Here is an 18,018-nt window from a genome sequence, read left to right on the forward strand (position 1 = left end):
CAATAGTCTAGATTAATGTGATTACTTTGTACCCAAGATAAATAATCTTCTTTTATACTTTCCTGTAAATATATAAAGGTATGGTTTATACAAAGTGTCAACCTTAAACAATTCAATTAAGGTAGTTGTCCAAAGCTCATCAACATATGTGATTTTAGTGTCAAATTTTTTAATGATGACCTAAAAAACTACTTTACATCTAATTATGAAATTAAAACTCAAAAAGCAGTACAAATCGCGCATATCTACAACTACATGAAGATCTTGAGAAATGTACCATTTTTATTATTTTAAAATCTTTTTTTACATGTGTACATCTTGAGGTCGAGATGATTAGTTAGAGGGTTTTTCCTATCAAAATAACCTAGACTTTTGAGACATACTTTTTTTCTACAATTTAATTTATATAAACTGTTTCCAGTATACAACTACCATTACAACTACTTATTTAAGAATTTTTATTTAGATATTGGAGCAAAAATATCCAAATATAAAATTGACATCGTCCATGCCTATTTCTTCAAAGAATTACTGAAGATCAAAACCATCCATATAGGTTTTATTACTGGGTTTTTCATATTTCAATCAACCTTAAAAAAAGGATATTTTATGTGTTTGTTTTTGGCTAGACAAAATTTAAATATGACAATTTTTTAAGGATATTTTATGTGTTTGTTTCTGGCTAGACAAAATTTAAATATGACAAATATAAGAAAATGGCTCCGTTGAGGCTCGAGCTCACGACTTCCGGCTCATACCGGCACATAAGACCAGCGCCCAAACCAACTGAGCTACAAGACGATTTATGTTAGGGAGAAGTTTATATAAGGTTGCAACCTTAAAATGTAGAATTACAGATGCCCCTCAAAAATCTATCGGAAAAGTTGTTTTAATGTTGAAAAATCCTCCACTTGATCATCTTGACATCGAGATGTATGAATATATATAAAAAAAAAAGTATTTGAGTCTCAAAAATAGTGCATCTTGCCACACATTATCTAGACCGTCAATTTTCAAAATCTTCATATGTTTATAGATCTCCTTGATTTTAACCATTTTTGGAGTTTAAAATTTTCCAATTAGATATGAAAATAGATTTTAAGATACTACGAAAAAAAATTTACAACAAACTTACATGTCATTTTAAAATTTGGAGGTGCACCTTAATGGGATTGTATAAGGTTGCAACCTTATAGAAACCGCAGCCTTTATGTTATTACATATAATGAACACTAAAAAAGAATATGTAGATGCATTACACAATATTTTACATGCCCATTGATTCATGGAAAAATAAACAAATAAAACAATCATAACTAAAATCACTTCAAAGAAAAATTGAAACCCTAACAATCATATTCATAAGCTTTCAACTGTTCCTCAGTTGCATGAAGAAGTGGAACCTTCACTCTTGTGGTCTTAACTGAGCTGTAGAGTCCTTCAGGTTCAAAATTTATATAACAAGCATTGTCTGACTCATGTTCAAACTCGTACAGTTTCTGGCCGGCGCCAAAGCTACCCAAAAGCTGGTATGAACGATCCGAACCATCCATTCTCAAGCAGAGATCATCGGTACCTGTAATGGGAAATGCCAAGATCTAATGGTCCAAATTCACCGGCCATGTTTCAACAATCAAGTAATCCAATCCATGATTTCTAAGAAATCATAATCATTATAAAAGGGGGGAAAAAAGAGTAAAACAAATGGTGCATATTATATGGTAAACCAGGGGGCAATTCCACCATCCATTCCCAATAACAGATGGGTGGTCACAGGGAAAAAACAATGGATGACCTTTCGTGTATCATATAGCATACACCATTGGTTCACAGTAAACTTCCTCTAGAAAAAAAATTTAAATCAATGAGAAGATCAACAACTGGGCTTGCATTAATAACCACAATCCACAAGACTTGGAAGGAGCAAGGTTGAGATTTTTATCCATTTGTTAACTTAGACTGTGCTTCAAAAATTGGGCTCCATAATGAGTGTCCTTTCCAGTGAAATCCCTTACGTTGCACTTCAAGATGGTAGTTCTAAAGTTCGCTTGGTTGACTGGTAGGCCTGGACTTATTGGTTTTGGGTGATGGGCTAGGCAAGATAAGATTTTTAACTAGTTATCAACTTATTATTATCCCTAACATATCGATCATGTGTTGAGAGGCTGAGAACTATCAATGATCCACATTTTCTTTGCATGTGCATCAGATCGATATGGTTTGCCTGTAGAATGTGACACTCCCTCCTATAAACCCCAACGAACTTGAGTTCTATTGACTGATAGATTGATATTACATTCTGGAGATTCAATAGTAAACAGTTGAAACAAAACATATCAACTTTGATATTATCTGATTGAGTATGCTTCTACAAAGCTTGAACTGGTCCTTGGTGCATATCATACACCATCTGTAAATTACTGTGTATAAAAGGTATAGTGCTACTGACAGAATAGAATAACAAAGCAATAAACTCAAATGAAAAAGGAGATTAGATATAAGATAACAAATAATATGGGGACTCTGATACAATGCATCATTAATTCATGGCAAGCAATATGCAAGAAAAAGGATGGCTCTGGACTCAGTCCAAGTCGATCCAGGCCAAGTCCAGAACTGAATGGGCTCAACCTAGTCATTAAACACAGAAGAGAAGCTGGATGGCCTTCAACTTACAGGCAGCTAATTCTAATTGTGTCTCGTAGATGAAGTCTAAGACTGCTGAAATTTCTTTCTCAAATTGTTGGAAGGGTCCACTCCTGAAGTTCATCTTTCGGAGCTTACATCGGCCTTCTCCCAACTCCATCATTGCTCCTCGATGGTTCTACAATTACTAAAATCAATATCAAATTTCACATACATTATTATGTAACGAAATTCTACTGTGAATTCACAAATGTCGTAGAAATAAAACCAACGAGAGCAAAATCATGAAAACGTGTTTGACATTCATAATTCTCTGAATAGCACAGCAAGTTCAAGAAAGCATTTAAAAATGAACTGTAGAAGGGATGAAAGGATTGCAGCACAGGAAAATGTAGAGCGTACAAAAGAAGTATCATACGTAAATGTAGATGGGGCAAGAATTAGACATGTAAGCATTTTATAACATTGGATGGAGGGGACAGGAAGAAGATACGAAACATGAACAAAGTTGAATCTGGTGGGTGTGAGTCCCTTATTTGAACAGATAGATGAATGCCATGTACAAATATAACTAATACTCTTGTAGACAATGTTCAAAAACTAAGAGGCACCAGCCTAGGTGTTTTGGGGGCCTCGGGGCCTGACCACTGTGAATTGGTTTAGGCCCCCAGGGAGTTCTTAGGGCAGGGGTTTAGGCCCCTAGGGAGTTCTTAGGGCAGCGTTTGGGCCCAAAACCCCTGAATAAAAAAATTAAATAATCATAACATCTCATTCATCACATTCACGTAAAAAAAAAATTCAAATTGGCAGTTTGCAAATACAACAAAACTCAAAAGTACATATTACATAAACTGACAAAGTGACCATCAAAAGTCAAAGACTGGAAGCATGATGTCCATTGCCCGTATGTGATGCACTACTCAATTCAATGACAATTCCATGTCATCATCAGGATCCATGCCATGCGATCATCATCAGATTCATCCCCCTCAGCATATTCAACATCATCCCTTGTCTCATCTGAATGTGCTTCAAACTCTTCATCCATCTCTCTCAATCTCGTCAACTTCTTCTCCTCCACCTTTGCCTTCCCCTTCCTCTTCCTTTGGCTTTGATATTGAAATCAAGTGGTCCACACAAGGCTCAATGGTGTCCCAGCAGCCTCACAAACCTGACCCCAAGTCAAGTCCTCTCTAGAGAACACCTCATCATCCCCAACTTCAACTAGCCACTAGCTTCATCTATCTCAACTTCAAGAGCCTCCCTTTCACTGCTCTCCAGCTCCTGATGGCACTCCCGCATCTTTTGATCACATTGAACGAAGACAAGGTCACTCAATCGCTTTTGGCTTTTTGCTCAAGTCTGTTCCTCATTTTGTATGGACCTATTAGATAAATGTTGAATGGACAATTAAAATTTTAAAAACATTCTTCGTGGCCTCTTATGCATGGCACCCATTGGCCTACGGGAAGATCCAACCTCGGCGTATATATCCTCTTCTTCTTCCTGAACTCTAAAAATATCTACACTTCTAACAATTTCTTCATGTCTTCTCCTCACCTCCGCTTTCTTGTTTTTAACCCAGTCCAAGTGATCTTACGTCTCACTCTTAACCTCAGCTGGTACTTGCGTGCATGGGGACACATTCCCTCTAGTGTCGGTTAAATATTTCTTTAATATATTATTGATACCGGCATTATATGATTTCATGCAAAACTTACGCTCCACCTTATTGTTGTCAACAGGATTGGACAAGATCCGTACTTTCAACCCGGATCACTTTGCCTACTTGATCCACTTCAAGACATTGTCATGACTCACGACTCACAAAATCACAAAATCAAGTAATACGCAATATCACAAAATCACAAATCACAAAATCAAGTAATACGCAATATCACCTAGTCAATAAACCTGAAAAATACACAAGAATGAAAGTATTAAAATAAATAAAGAAAAAAAATCAAGTTTTAATTGAAGAGTATGAAGTAAACAAAACAAACTAGAAAAGACCACAAAAAATATGTGGAAACTGGAAACCAATAAAAAAATGACCTTCATATTATGTGGAAACCAAATCAAATACAAAAAATCACATAATATTTGGTTTTCCAATCTAAAAAAAATCACATGATATCAATCTAAAAAAAAAAAAAAATCAATAATATCACATAACATAATATCCCTAAGATTTGGTTTTCCAATCAAAATATTCACAAAACATCAATTTAATTGGAACTATTCACAAAATAAGGCCCAAACTGGTAAAAAATACAAAATATTCCAACTATAAACATGTAAAAATATCACAAAAGTAAAACAAAAAATAAAAGAATATCAAATCATAACACTATATACAAGAAAAATATCAAACCCTACTTCAAATTTGCAATGCACTAAGCTTTTTAAAATGAATTAGATATAGGCCCAAAATAAAAAACATGTAAATATTCACAAAATATGTCAACTACAAACATGTAAAAATATCACAAAAGAAAAAACAAAAAAGAAATTTCAAAGTGTAACACATTATACAAAAAGAAAATACCGGACCCTAATTCAAATATTGTAATGCATCAAACTTTTCTAAATTAAATTAATATATACCCAAACCGGTGATCTTTGGTTGCCAAAAGTCCTCTTATGCGGCCACTCCAAGTATCAAGAAGTATATCTTTTGATTTTGCAAGAAATCGAAAATTTCAAAAAAAAATTCAATCTTGATAAAAATCTAGAATCTTAGATTTATAAGAGTTTTTCACTCTCTAAAACACACATAGGTTTTCAAAGGGGAAAATGCCAGAAATGCCCCTGGCCGAGGGCCTATTTTTGCCCTTAGCCAGGGTGCATCAAGTCGCCACCTAGGTGCACCTTAAGACGAGCGCCTTGGGCCCCTAGGCGGGTGCCTCAACACAAGATGCCTAGGAAGCCCACCCAAGAGACGCACCTAGGTGGGTGCCTCAACACAAGACGCCTATGAAACTCCCCTAAGATGGGCCTAGGAATTTTGGCCCCCGGGCCACCCAGGTGGCTGGGCGGCCGAATTTTGTAACAGTGATTGTAGTATAAACATCAGTGTTTCTTATACACAAAATCTCCAAACCCAAAGTGAGGTATTAGAAAGCGGATACTACCCTTAACCCCATTCCAAACTAAGTTTTCCTAACACCATTGCAGACCATCTGAATTTTTGGAGATTGGTTCCCAAATTTTACACCCCCCTTAACCCCATTTCAATTTCTACAGGACTGACTTTTCATCAACAGAAAAATTAACTTTTAATTGAACATCAAATAAGCGGTACAACGATGGATAATTGGGTTGGTATGGGAAGAGAGGGTGTCATTAAATATGAAATCAAGAGTGCCATAAACTCTTAGCTTTAGCACGCCTAGGTGGATTGTGCTGCCCTCCTTTAAACCTCAGATAGATTAGTTTTAACCACTGTTGGAAAAACCGGGCGATCTAATCGCTAACTCCACGGTTAGATCCGGTTCCGGTTTTGGGTGGTTTTACTGATCAACTCGTATTTAAAAAAAAAAAAATACATAAATTCTAAAAAATCAGGAATTTGATTTGTAGTGCATTTTTTAATATTCTTTACAATATAATAAATATTAAAAATTGTTTTGGTCATTAATACTCACTTTTATATTTTCTCATTTTTTTCATAAATTTTTTAAAATATCCCTGGGCACAAATCCATTTGTTAAAATCCCCTTTTTCATTGATTTTCAACTTTATTTGAATTTGCTTTGTTTTAATCATTCCTTTTCATATTTTAGTATATGTTTTTTTATATCTTTTTTATTTTCCGCCTGGGACTTGCGAATGGTTGAAAAGGCCCGTTTTATATCATTTTACAAACACTGGTTTTAACTTTGCTTTTGCACACTTTTTTGACCGTTCATTTTAATTCTTTTAAGATAATCCATTGTAAGAATTTAAATTCCATTTTTTTTCAGATTGAGGAATCATGGTGGTCGAGATTATTGACCAGTGCGATTCTAAGATAGAGGTTATATGAAACAAAATATTAGAATAATCACATAAGAAAGATTTTAAGATAGAGGTTATATGAAACAATATATCAGAATAATCACATAAGAGAGAGGGAGAGAGATACCTGGTTAGCTAGATGATACAACCCTACAGCGCACTGCAACAACCCATGCACAATTGTTCTCTGGGGTTCTTCTACTCTGTTCCAAATGGCTTCCAAAATGTCATGGCATTGGTAATAATCTCTGCTATTGAACAATAAAACAGCTCTATCGAATTTGAAATCATCCGTGTCATCAGATAATTCATCACTTTCCCAGCGGCGATACAGAGTTCTCAGACCTGGTAATTTTCGGTAAAATCCTCTGAGAATTATCGGGATAAATGACGAATTCTTGCATTTCAGGAACTTTTGATTTGAAAAATTCCAACTCACTAGATAGAGAATATTGGGGTTTGGAAGAGACGAGTGACAGTGGAGGGTAAATTTAGCTCCACAAATTGCATAGAGGGGCTTTGCACAGAGCTTTAGAGAGAGAAATCCATGGTCATTTTTATTATTTAGATAGAGAAACCGATGGCTTGATAGAAAGTTCAGGCGGATAAATTTTGAGATTAAACAATTTGTGTAAGTGCGAGAGACAGAATTGGGGCTTGTGGCACCATTGAGAGCGAGAAAAGTAGGGTTTGAACAAGGATTTAGAGAGAGAGTTCGGGCGGGAAGGTTTCTGGAGGCCATGAGAGAGAAAACGAGGGTTAAAGGAGGAGAGAGATTCGGAGTAGCGCAGCGAGCAGCCAATTCCTTTATGAAACTCGTCAAAATAAGGCCGGGGCTGTATGGAAAATAAGTAAAGCCTCGTTTCAATATTTACATTAAAATTATGATTAGGGCACATAAGATTTGTAAAAACAAGTATTGGATTTCAAGCTCTAAAATAGTATATGTTAGATCGTCCATTGTCAATTATTCGTAGATTCATTTGTAGATTCACATGATTTATATCGTTTTTTGAGCTACAAAATTTATAATCAGTCATGAAACTATGTTTTAGAGTCATCTGTCGGATGTATTCTTCAAACATGATTTTGAGGTGGGGCTTTGTTTTTTATAAAGCCTAGGCTTATAGAAACTGCATCCTTCGCCGTTATAAGGCTACAAAAGAAACCATGTGCACATATTGGTGACTTTGTCTTAAACTTTCGAATTCATGAGAAAAAAAAATGAGCTGTGATGAAAAAAAAAACATTATGAAAAATATCATTTTAGAAAAATGACCATGTGAGACCCTCCCACACCCATATGTGTAGGACCTCAAAGGATCACCATAAAATTTGGCACATATTTTTATAAAAGTTAAGTCCCACCCATGTGATAACTTTTTTAGAGATCTGTGTCAAATTTAATGGTGATTATTTGGAATCCTACACACATAGGTGTAGGAAGGTCTCATATGATGGTTACTCTTTTTTTCAATACCTATAATCATGACCTACGAAGTTCCTAATAGCCCCTCCAATAAATACCTTGGCAGGTGCTTGAGGTTTTATATACTTAGATCTATGATACCCCATCATTAACCTAATAGATCCATAATGATCTTAATAACCACTATGAGTACTCAGGGCATCACAAACCTGTTCATCGTGATAGGTTTGTGAATCACATAAAACATCGTATTCCTTGAGGAAGAGGTTTACATCCCTTTTAGGGACACCTGCTAAATGATAAGGTAACAAATGTGAGGCAAACATCAGTAAACAAGTACATATTCCAAATTGAAAAATAGAAAACAATAATCAATGGTTATCTACTAGGCAAAACAAGTTGGGTTTTCGAGTAATTGAGCCTGGGCTTGACTGGAATATATCATCTCAATTTTTGTTCATATGATTGAATTATCCAAAAACAAAAGGTTTTGGGCTTTTTGAAACGTATGTGATCTTTTATTGGGGAATACATTTTTTTTTTCTTCACCTCTTTCTTTCGGCAAAAGATCACTTACATATGGTTTTTATTATAATAAGATAAATTTTTTAAAAAATCAACATAATAATAAAACCAATATCTTAATAGCTCGATGTCATTGAAACAATTATGTATTATCCGTGAGAATAAAAGACAATATTGCAATAAACAAAAGGAAGAGTGCCGGAGATTACTTCAACCAGACTTATTACACCTCACACCGAGTCACCACAATTCGATGGGGCGGGATCAACGATCTAGCTTCAATCTCGAACCAGGAAAAGAAATTTCGGCCAAGCCACACTAATGGAACATGAACCCTTTTCATCACAAATTCAAACCCTAGGCGAATTCTCTTAGAAACATAGTTTGAGAGAGATGGATTCTCTTTTTGCTAAACCCTAAAACCCTTCGCCATAAATCCATATTTAAGAGATAGGAGAGAGAATAACTCTTTAACCTAAACCCTTAGGTTCTTTCATATTGTGGGAGAGAGATATCAAACATGATAGAGATAAATAAAAATATAGAAATAGAAAGATAAGGTGTAGAGACCCTTTTTACAGGCTTTGAATAAGATTAGGATTTCTTAGGGTTTTATTTGGCTTGCCTCTTCTTGTGATATTGAACATAGACCATCGATCAAGGGTGACTTGTAGGGTGAAATATCTTATTCATCAAATCCATAAACGAGCGATCAACGTTATGGAAAGGTGTATGAACCATTATCCCCTTTTTCGAAACTATTTTATCATTAATGGAAATTAAATAAATTAATTCTAATCAAAATGTTGTGCATACCATAAAAATAACACTTGTCTACTAAATCTTTTCACAAAATATTTGAAAGATATATCGAGTCAATATTTAGTTAATATCTGCCAACTGCTCACATGTCATATCACCAAAAAAATAGGAAAGAGAACAAGGGTGGGGCGTGCCACCCAAGGGAGGCACTCATGGGTCCCACCTTCTAAAAATACGACGGGCCCATGTGCACAATGGGCCCCCATGATATTTTTATATATTTAATTAGAATATTATTTGAATATTTAAACAATTGTAAAATAAAATATCTTTAAATTTATAAATAAAAAAATTATAAATAAAATACCCAGGGATCTATAAAAATTCAAATAATAATATTAAAATAAATTTCACCATAAAACAAACACAATTAAATTAATTTGATGGGAAAATGATCCATTTAGTTTAGTAATTCATGGGATACTTCACCTTCAACTGTGGACTACAGACCACAGTTGCTTTCTCAGACGGACCTTATGTTTCTCATGACCCACAGTCCAAGCAAGGGCTCATTAGCAGGTCACTAAAGTCTGACCGATGAGCCAAGAGATCGCAACCTCAGTCTGTGGATTTCAGGTCTTCCCTTAGAGACGAATCAATCACCTAGACTTGATACGACCATAGCTCTTATGGTGCATAGGGGTATCTCTCGCATATGCATACACTTCACCCTAAAAGGTAGATTTCTAACTTTTTCAAACAATCTATTGATATGCATGTCGTGTGATGGTACATGGATGAGGTTTTGGCTCCCGTCTCTGTAGGCCACCATCACATACAAGGGTTACACAGTCCATCGGCTCACTCATCCAGGCATATTTTCCGACCTCATCAAGGGCTAACATATTAGAACTCTTATCGATTTGTTCTTTATGCTCAGGTAACATGGGTTTTTCTCAACCGATTGGTCTAAATCGTCAAGCACATTCTAGTATTTACAAACATCGTTTGCTTAGTATACCCTACGAGGGACTACACTCCTACTGAGTTCATGTTCCACTCTATTATTTCAGTTTACAAGCACTCATAAGTCTTTTAAATGCCACATGAACCGAACAAATTTTAGTTAAAGAGGCCCAAATAAGAGCTATAGAAATTTTAGGGCCTCTTGGCTTTCAACCTAGGGGTTGAAGTTGAACCATTTGTTTTGGGAAATTTTTGTATATAACCCTAATTCATCATATTATTTCAGGGTAGACCCTATTTTTATTTTTATTTCAAGCGACATAAGGAAATCCTTTTCATTGTACCCTTAATATCGTATCTCCATCTTTTATTGATTTTTTACCATAAAAATTAGCCCCAACAAATATTTTTATATCATTTAATCTCAAAAACGTTTTTAACACTCTTTTTTCTTTCATACCCATTAAAAAAGTTTTTAGATTGAAATGATATAAAAATATTTGTTTGGGCTAATTTTATGATCAAACGTGGATAAAAAGAGGGAGATAAGAGATTAGGGGATACTGTGAAATCTTTAGGATTTTTTTTATACGACTTGAAAAAAAACGGAAAGAGGATCTACCGTGAAATAATACGATAAATGAGGATTCTATAAGAAGTTTTCCTTTTGTTTTATTTAGGCCCCTGAAGGATCATCACGGACCTATTAAGCCTATTAAATCCATGATGCCCCAAAATGGATTTAATGGGCCCGTAAAACTTGAAGCATCTAGTTGGATGTCTGCTAGACCCACTTGAAACTATCATAGGCATAATAAGTCTGTGAAGGAGAGAGTTTTGGGCAAATAAATAAAACGAAAGTAAATAATGTGCACTCAAAATTTGAAGAAATATATATATATATTGAGGATGGGGATCATATGCACATGTGCATCCCCCTCTAAAATTTTAAAATATTTATGATGTAGAACATTAATCTTAAATATGAAAAAATAAATAAACTTTTCATTGTCAAATTAACATTATATATATATTTTATGCACTGCATATTTTAAGTGCCCTTTTCTCAATGTTGGATGGTCAAGCGATCGCATGCATCGGCTGACACATATAGCACTTTTCTTTTTTATTTGAGTTATATAAGATTGCTATCTTATACTATTGAAGTGATGTCTACTTAAAAGAAAAAAAATCAACAAATGTAGATACGCGTACCCTTGCTCATGAAACAAATTTTTTTTTTTAAATTTTATAGCTAGGGATAAAATAAAATTTTCAAACGATCACAAACACTTAAACATCTATAAACAAATATTAGTGTGCGGCTGCAACACGCTTCTTTATTTTCTAGAATACCAACCAAATAAACGGTTCACATCTCACGCCGCACTTTCAACACCTAAACCATCAGATCTCAGCCGTCCAAGCAAACCTCAAACCAGCGCTATTTCAGTCCAACGGAACAAAAAGAACGAGGACATTTTAGTCATTTCCTTGTCTATATAAAGCCAAGAAGCGCTAATAATTCATTTTTGCGCGCCCAAATCGAATCCTAGTTTCGAAATTCCCATACCAGTCGCCATCTTATTGCGCTAATTCCGGGCCATCTTCCGATCAATTCCCGGCGGCTTCTGATAGTTTCCCACCACTTTCCGGTCTGATTTTCGTCTGTTTTACCTCTGCAACTTCATATATATTTCCATTGGCGGGGCTTCAAAGTTCTAACTAGGGTTTAGGCGTCGTTTCTCTCTTAATTCAAACCCCGGTTTTGTTCTTATTGATGGAGCTTTAAGTTATGGTTTCTGCATGGAACCTGTCTCAATTCAACCCTAGTTGTGTTCTCTGTTCCAGAGCTTCAAACTAAGCTGGGAACTAGGGTTTATCCATGGTGTTTTTCTGATTTTACTATTTGAAAATGGCGGAATTAAACCACAAGCACCACACATTGATCCAAGCTCTGCTATCGCGGGGACCTTTGAAAGAAAAAGACTTTCATTTGATGTTTACTGACCTTACTGGAAAGCCTGCTGGTTAGTTTCATTTATCCTAATTCCGTTTGACATTGATTTGCAAGGAGTGTTTGCGAAATATTACTCTATGATTCCATGGAGTAGGTTTTGTTTCTCAGCACTTTCACATTTTGACATATGGTATTGGACGTTTCTATGTGTAATTATAGGATGCAGGCCCATGTTTTAGTCTAGAATCAGGGGTTTAATTAGGGTTTCTATAAAAACTTTCATATTTTGATACCTTGGCTAGACCCTTTATTTAAGTCAATTTCATGCAGTCTTTCCTTGTATCTGATGTTTTAGTTAATGCATTTTCTCATAATATCGGGGCTTGATAATGTGATTTTACGATATCTTGTGTAATTTTGGGGGTCAGTTCAGGATCAGTAATTCTAAAACTTTATATCTTACACTGGATTTTGCTGGGGCCTGTATCACAGTTTTTTTTTTTTACCGTACTTAACTTTTGTGATGCAATGCCTTGTATTTCTTACAGCAAATTGACTTTACTTTTTTGTTGCCATCTTTTTGGAAGTAGTATCTATTTTGACCATGTTATGATTCTTTGTGCACTTGATGTTTTTGTAGGTGGTAATCAGGGGAAATTTAACGAATACCTACTTAAAATAAACAAGCAGCTGTCCTATGTGCAATTCGAGCTACGTGCATGCCGAAATCAGTATGATGGTGATGTTTATTATGGCGTAGTTAATAGTGTAGCTGATGAACAAGCAAAATTTGGAACCAAGTTTTCCAATCCACAGATTGTGTACTTTAAGGCTATTGTATGTCTCATTACCCTCCCTATATGCACTGCATTTTTCTATTCCAATTGATTATTCAATTGCGGGCATCTTAAAACAGAATTTTGATTATCTTTTATTGTGGTCAAGCTTCCTGAATTTCTACTAGACTTTTGTTGTGGATCTACGTGATGCAAGTTTCGAAATCACAAGTTTTTCTTGATTCGTTTTAAATTTTGTATTCTTTGATTCTGGTCCATGAAATGGTCTTGTGGCTATGTTTCTTTCATCAAAGCCTTCTCTGCCTTTGCATCTTCCTTAAAGCCTTAAGAGCTTAAAGCTCTTGAACTTTCTTTTCTAGCTTAATAATGGACCCTTTTAGGAAGTCAGTTGTTAAGCCTGAGTTTGATGATGAGAAACTTCTGAATGAAGGGACGATCAACAATCATCCCACTGTATTCAACGCTATGGTTTTATTCCATTATTCTACGTAGTTTTTCTAGCCTACGTGTCAAGTTTGATTCCTACAGCTGACATATTTAAATAAAAATGATGTTGTGCTTTTATGTAGTTTGCAATAATCATTTCATTACTTGTTATAGTTTTACCTTTTTTTTGTTATTTATTCTTTTTCTTGCTTGCAGTGCATTTTGAAAGGAAACTTCAATTCTTCTAGGATGATTCTGTAGACTTAACAGTTAACCATTTTAAAAAAAGATTCTGTAGACTAATGTTTGTCATGAATGTGAGCCTACTTAAATTATGGAGATGGCGGTTTAAGGTTCAACATGATTCTTTTTGGTCGGACATATTTGTTATTGTCTGTGAGAAAATGTGAGAAACATATGTGGTTGAGATACTTCTGGATTTTGATTTTGGTCCGTGGTTGGGGAAGCATGGTTTTGCCAATAGATTTTTGAAACTTTTTTTTTTTTGTGGGGACTTGCAAGCAACCTCTGTGTAGGTTCTTTATGGTGAACTGAAGGTGCAGAAGCCGGATTTGTAACACCTACTTGTGTGGACACTTCCTTTGATGGAGATGATTAGAGTGTGGACACCTCCTTGGATGGAGATGATTAGCACCTTGCATGACTATATTCTGGTGAACCTCACTAGGCACAAAAAAGATCCTTTGATTTGTGAGAGGAAACCATGGTCCATGTTCTTTTGAGGTAATGGCTCTCTGTTAGGCCAAAGGTAATTAGGAATAAGAGTTGTTTCTTGGCAAAAGTTGGTGGTTGTTGGTTATTGCTACTAAATTTGGTTGCCTCCTTGCTAAAATTAAGACTTCTGCTCCTCTCACTGCAAATCTGGCGGGCTTTGAGTTTTAGGATCTTGTTAACTCGAAATTTCTTGCCAGAATTAGCGCCTCCGAGAGTTCTGACGTTATCGTAGATTTAAATTGAGGATGGGCCCTTAAATAATCTATCCTTCCTTTCTCAACCGTCTTTACAACAGTTGTATATGTACAGAACATGTAGTCATAGGCAGGGCAAGAAAGCACCCCTTTGACACTTGCCACATATTACAGCATTCTCTCTCTCTCTCTCTCTCTCTCTCTCTCTCTCTCAGACATACACACACATGCGCACACACACTCACACTCTCTCTGTCTCTCCCTCTCGTTCTCTCACAGATTGCAGCATAGTAGATTTTGAAGTCAGTTATTGTATGTTATTAAAGCTATGAAAATGTCAAAAAAAATTTCTATTTGGTCAAGGATGTGTTGTTTATAATGTATTCAAATTCTGTTGGTTTATATGTTGATCTCAGATAGAAGCTATTGTACAAGATGCTTCGGGCCAGGGGAGTATATCCAACATTGACGCTTTAAATATCCGTCTCGAAGACCAGGTTTGTAGCCTCAGATTTGCTAATGTTTATGCCATTAAAAGAATTACCAAAAGTATGCATAAGTTTATGCCGTTAAAAGAAAGTGATTATGCTTTATAACACTGGTTAGGATTCTGTCCTTGTGTTGCATAATTTATCTTTCCTGTGATGAAGGAAATCATCCTAAAGTTGAAAAACAAATAAATGGCTGAATCGACTGGATTAAAATATGGAAAGCATAAATGGCTGAACCATCTGGATTTTAAAAAATTAGTTAGTCTGTTCCATGGGCAGGTAGCTAATTTAAGAAAATCCACCAACTTCATTTGCACTGAGAGTAAAAGGATATTTGCTATCGTGTTTGACATGGATGTTGTTTGTTGTGTCTGTGTCTGTGTCTGTGTTTGTGTTATTCGGAGACTGTTTGTGTGATTTTGAGAGAGATGTCGTGTGTGTTGTACGTGTCTCTTTCTTCCAAAGAGTGTTTGTGTGATTTTTAGAGAGAGAGAGAGAGAGAGAGAGAGAGAGAGAGAGAGAGAGAGAGAGAGAGAGAGAGAGAGAGAGAGAGAGAGAGAGAGAGAGAGAGATTGACTATTTGGCTATCTTGTTTCGGTGCGGGTTTGGATGCAGATCGGACAGGACTCTCGGAGTAGCGACTCTCAAGTGCCTGCCGCATTTAAACAATTCACCATGTCTCAGAAAGAGAAAACTCTCGATGATCTTGTGCAGAACCAATGGCTCTGTTTCACTGGGGATAGGAGGATTGGCCTTGGTGTCCGTTCCTTTCTTGATCTAAGAAGCTGGTTTAGGAACATGAGCATTCCATCCTGTGATGTCTGCAATGAAGCTGGGATCAAGGTCCTCCTTAACTTGAATAGACATTTATTTTTGAAAGGGTCCCTAGCATTATGCCTTTTTAGCTTTTTCGATATCTACATTTCAATTGTAAGTAATTTGGATACCCATTGAGAAATTGATTATTTTTTCTCCAACCACTTTCATTATTTTCACTGGTTCTGCCTTTTTCCCATGAGCTATTTGTTTCTTTTTCCTCTCTTTCTTAACACACACATGCTTATCCGTAATTGATGTCTTAGCCGTGTAAATTTCTTTAAATGAACAGGCAGAATCATGCCCTAATGGACGCTGCAGTGTCCGGATCCATGATTACTGCTTAAGGAAGAAATTCTCAACAAAAAAGGTTTGCATCCGACTCTATCAATGTCTTTATTTTCCCTTCATGTTTTCTTAGGTCTTATTCATTTTGTTTTACCAAATCTGTGGTTTTTCCTTTTTCCTTTTCCTTTTTATTGCGCTTTCCTTTTTCCATGGATACGATAAAAGTATCACATGGGCATTTGTCACATTTGTTAGTGGTTATCCATTTGCCCTACTCTCTCTCTCTCTGACAGCGGATTTTAAAGCATGTCCTTTACAATTTTTGCTCTCTCTCATGATACGCCTTTCAAGTGTTTTCTTCTTAAAAATTTCCAGGCAGCTATGGTTTGCCCGAGCTGTGAAACTGCATGGCCGGTTGTGGAAACAAGGGATGAGGAAGTAGGAGAAGAAATTGGACATGTTGATCCTCCACGATCATCAAGAAAGAAGCTTAGGACCTGCAAAGCCGAATCAGTCAACAACTTTGAAGCAGGCCCATCTCAGCTCTCTCAGCCCGTCACCCGGAGGGTGACCCGAAGTTCTCAACACCTTAGGTGAACCAGTGACCCCCCACTCCACCTCTCTCTCTAAGCTTTGTGGTTTGGGCCAGTAAGATTTGACCTATGATGCCTGTTATTACGGAGATTTGCAAAGAATCGGTTCAGTTTTTACCGGCATGCTTATTTGCGAGGGACTAATGTATTTAGCAATCTTTAAAAAGATCAGTGGACCGAATCGTCCACTCCCAGTACTGGTATGGATCAGCTGGAATGGTGATCCAGATTGTTCTCAAATCATTTGAATAAGTGATCCAAAGGTTTTTAAGAAATATATAAAACAAAATAAAAATTAAAATAGAGGTTTATGTGATGGGGATTTAGGTGGGGACCACATAAAACATTGGATAAGTTTAAAGAAAGAAGGAAAAAAATGATAAGGGGGGTTTCTAGATGGTGAGAGATTAATGGATGGATTTTTTTCCTTTGAATCGGTGACCTAGATCGGAAATTGCTCATCTTTGTTTAGAATTAACTGGTTAGGTTAGGTTGGTGGTGTTTGTGTTGTCCTACTTTTCAGGATGACTGATGATGGGAACTGAAGAGCATCCGTTGCATAATCTGCAGTTAGACAGAGAGAGTTAAGGGGGTTAGACAATGAATGATGAGAGGGTTTGGAAATGAATATGGAGTACTTTTGCATGTGGTCCCACACGCATAAAACCTGACCGTTCTCAACTGTTGGTTTCGGCTATTTTTTCATAAGTTTAAGTATCTGAAGGTCTGAAATGATCTTTTATCAGATAGCTCAAAGTACATTATTTCATAACTTTATCTTGACATGAAATTCAGAGTTGTATCCACTTTTGTATCACACTAAGATAAAAAAATTATTTGGATAGAACTTCGACAATGTAACTTAAAATAATAATTACCCGATTTAAAAGGAAGAGTGTGGTTTGTGAAAGGTTGCAACCTCGAACACCTCCAAATTTTATCATAAATATAATTTTTGTGTAAAAAATTTTTAAGAGTGGGTTGAAAATCTATTTTTATCTTTAATTATAAAATTTTAAGCTCTAAAAAAGGTTCAAATCAAGTAGATTTATAAATACTTAAATCTTGAAAATGGACAGTCTAGATAATGTGTTGCAACACATTTTTAGGATTCACCATCTTTTTTTCCTTTCATTGTCAAATATCTAGATATTTAGATGATCAATTAGAGAGTTTTCTAACATCGAAACAACTTTTTATGATGGATTTTTGAGGTGCATTTTAGTTCTACATTTTAAGGTTGCAAACTTTGTATATAAACTTTTTTTTAAAAAAGAAGGAATAGCCATAAGCAAAAAAAATTAATGTGATAATTGACAAATAATACGTGGGCTGTTTAATCACATCTCCTATCCTCAGCTACACCAAACAAAATGAGCTTGGCAAAATTT

At 35.7% G+C, this 18,018-nt stretch overlaps 2 protein-coding genes across 3 annotated transcripts; one reads left to right on the forward strand and one right to left on the reverse strand.

The window, feature by feature from the left end:
- Nucleotides 1-1,190: 1,190 nt before the first annotated feature.
- On the reverse strand, nucleotides 1,191-7,620 carry LOC18427067 (DUF309 domain protein). The gene is made up of 3 exons (XM_011622441.3): nucleotides 6,773-7,620; nucleotides 2,677-2,824; nucleotides 1,191-1,576 (listed from the first exon to the last, which is right to left on the reverse strand). Exons 1-3 carry the CDS (start codon nucleotides 7,385-7,387, stop codon nucleotides 1,347-1,349), a joined length of 993 nt encoding a protein of 330 aa, XP_011620743.1. The 5' UTR covers nucleotides 7,388-7,620; the 3' UTR covers nucleotides 1,191-1,346.
- A 4,540-nt stretch (nucleotides 7,621-12,160) lies between these two features.
- EMB1379 (embryo defective 1379) lies at nucleotides 12,161-16,922 on the forward strand. 2 transcript variants are annotated; one of them, XM_088854862.1, is made up of 6 exons: nucleotides 12,161-12,357; nucleotides 12,928-13,124; nucleotides 14,856-14,936; nucleotides 15,546-15,860; nucleotides 16,039-16,116; nucleotides 16,410-16,922. In XM_088854862.1, exons 1-6 carry the CDS (start codon nucleotides 12,243-12,245, stop codon nucleotides 16,629-16,631), a joined length of 1,008 nt encoding a protein of 335 aa, XP_088710988.1. In that variant the 5' UTR covers nucleotides 12,161-12,242; the 3' UTR covers nucleotides 16,632-16,922. The 2 variants fall into 2 exon arrangements, with proteins under 2 accessions (XP_088710988.1, XP_006836189.1); XM_006836126.4 differs by having other exon boundaries at nucleotides 15,546-15,773.
- Nucleotides 16,923-18,018: the final 1,096 nt, after the last annotated feature.

The sequence above is a fragment of the Amborella trichopoda genome, chromosome 1 (genome assembly GCF_054954075.1).
Source record: "Amborella trichopoda isolate Santa Cruz 75 chromosome 1, AtrichopodaSantaCruz75HAP2 v2.0, whole genome shotgun sequence".
Taxonomy (NCBI): domain Eukaryota; kingdom Viridiplantae; phylum Streptophyta; class Magnoliopsida; order Amborellales; family Amborellaceae; genus Amborella; species Amborella trichopoda.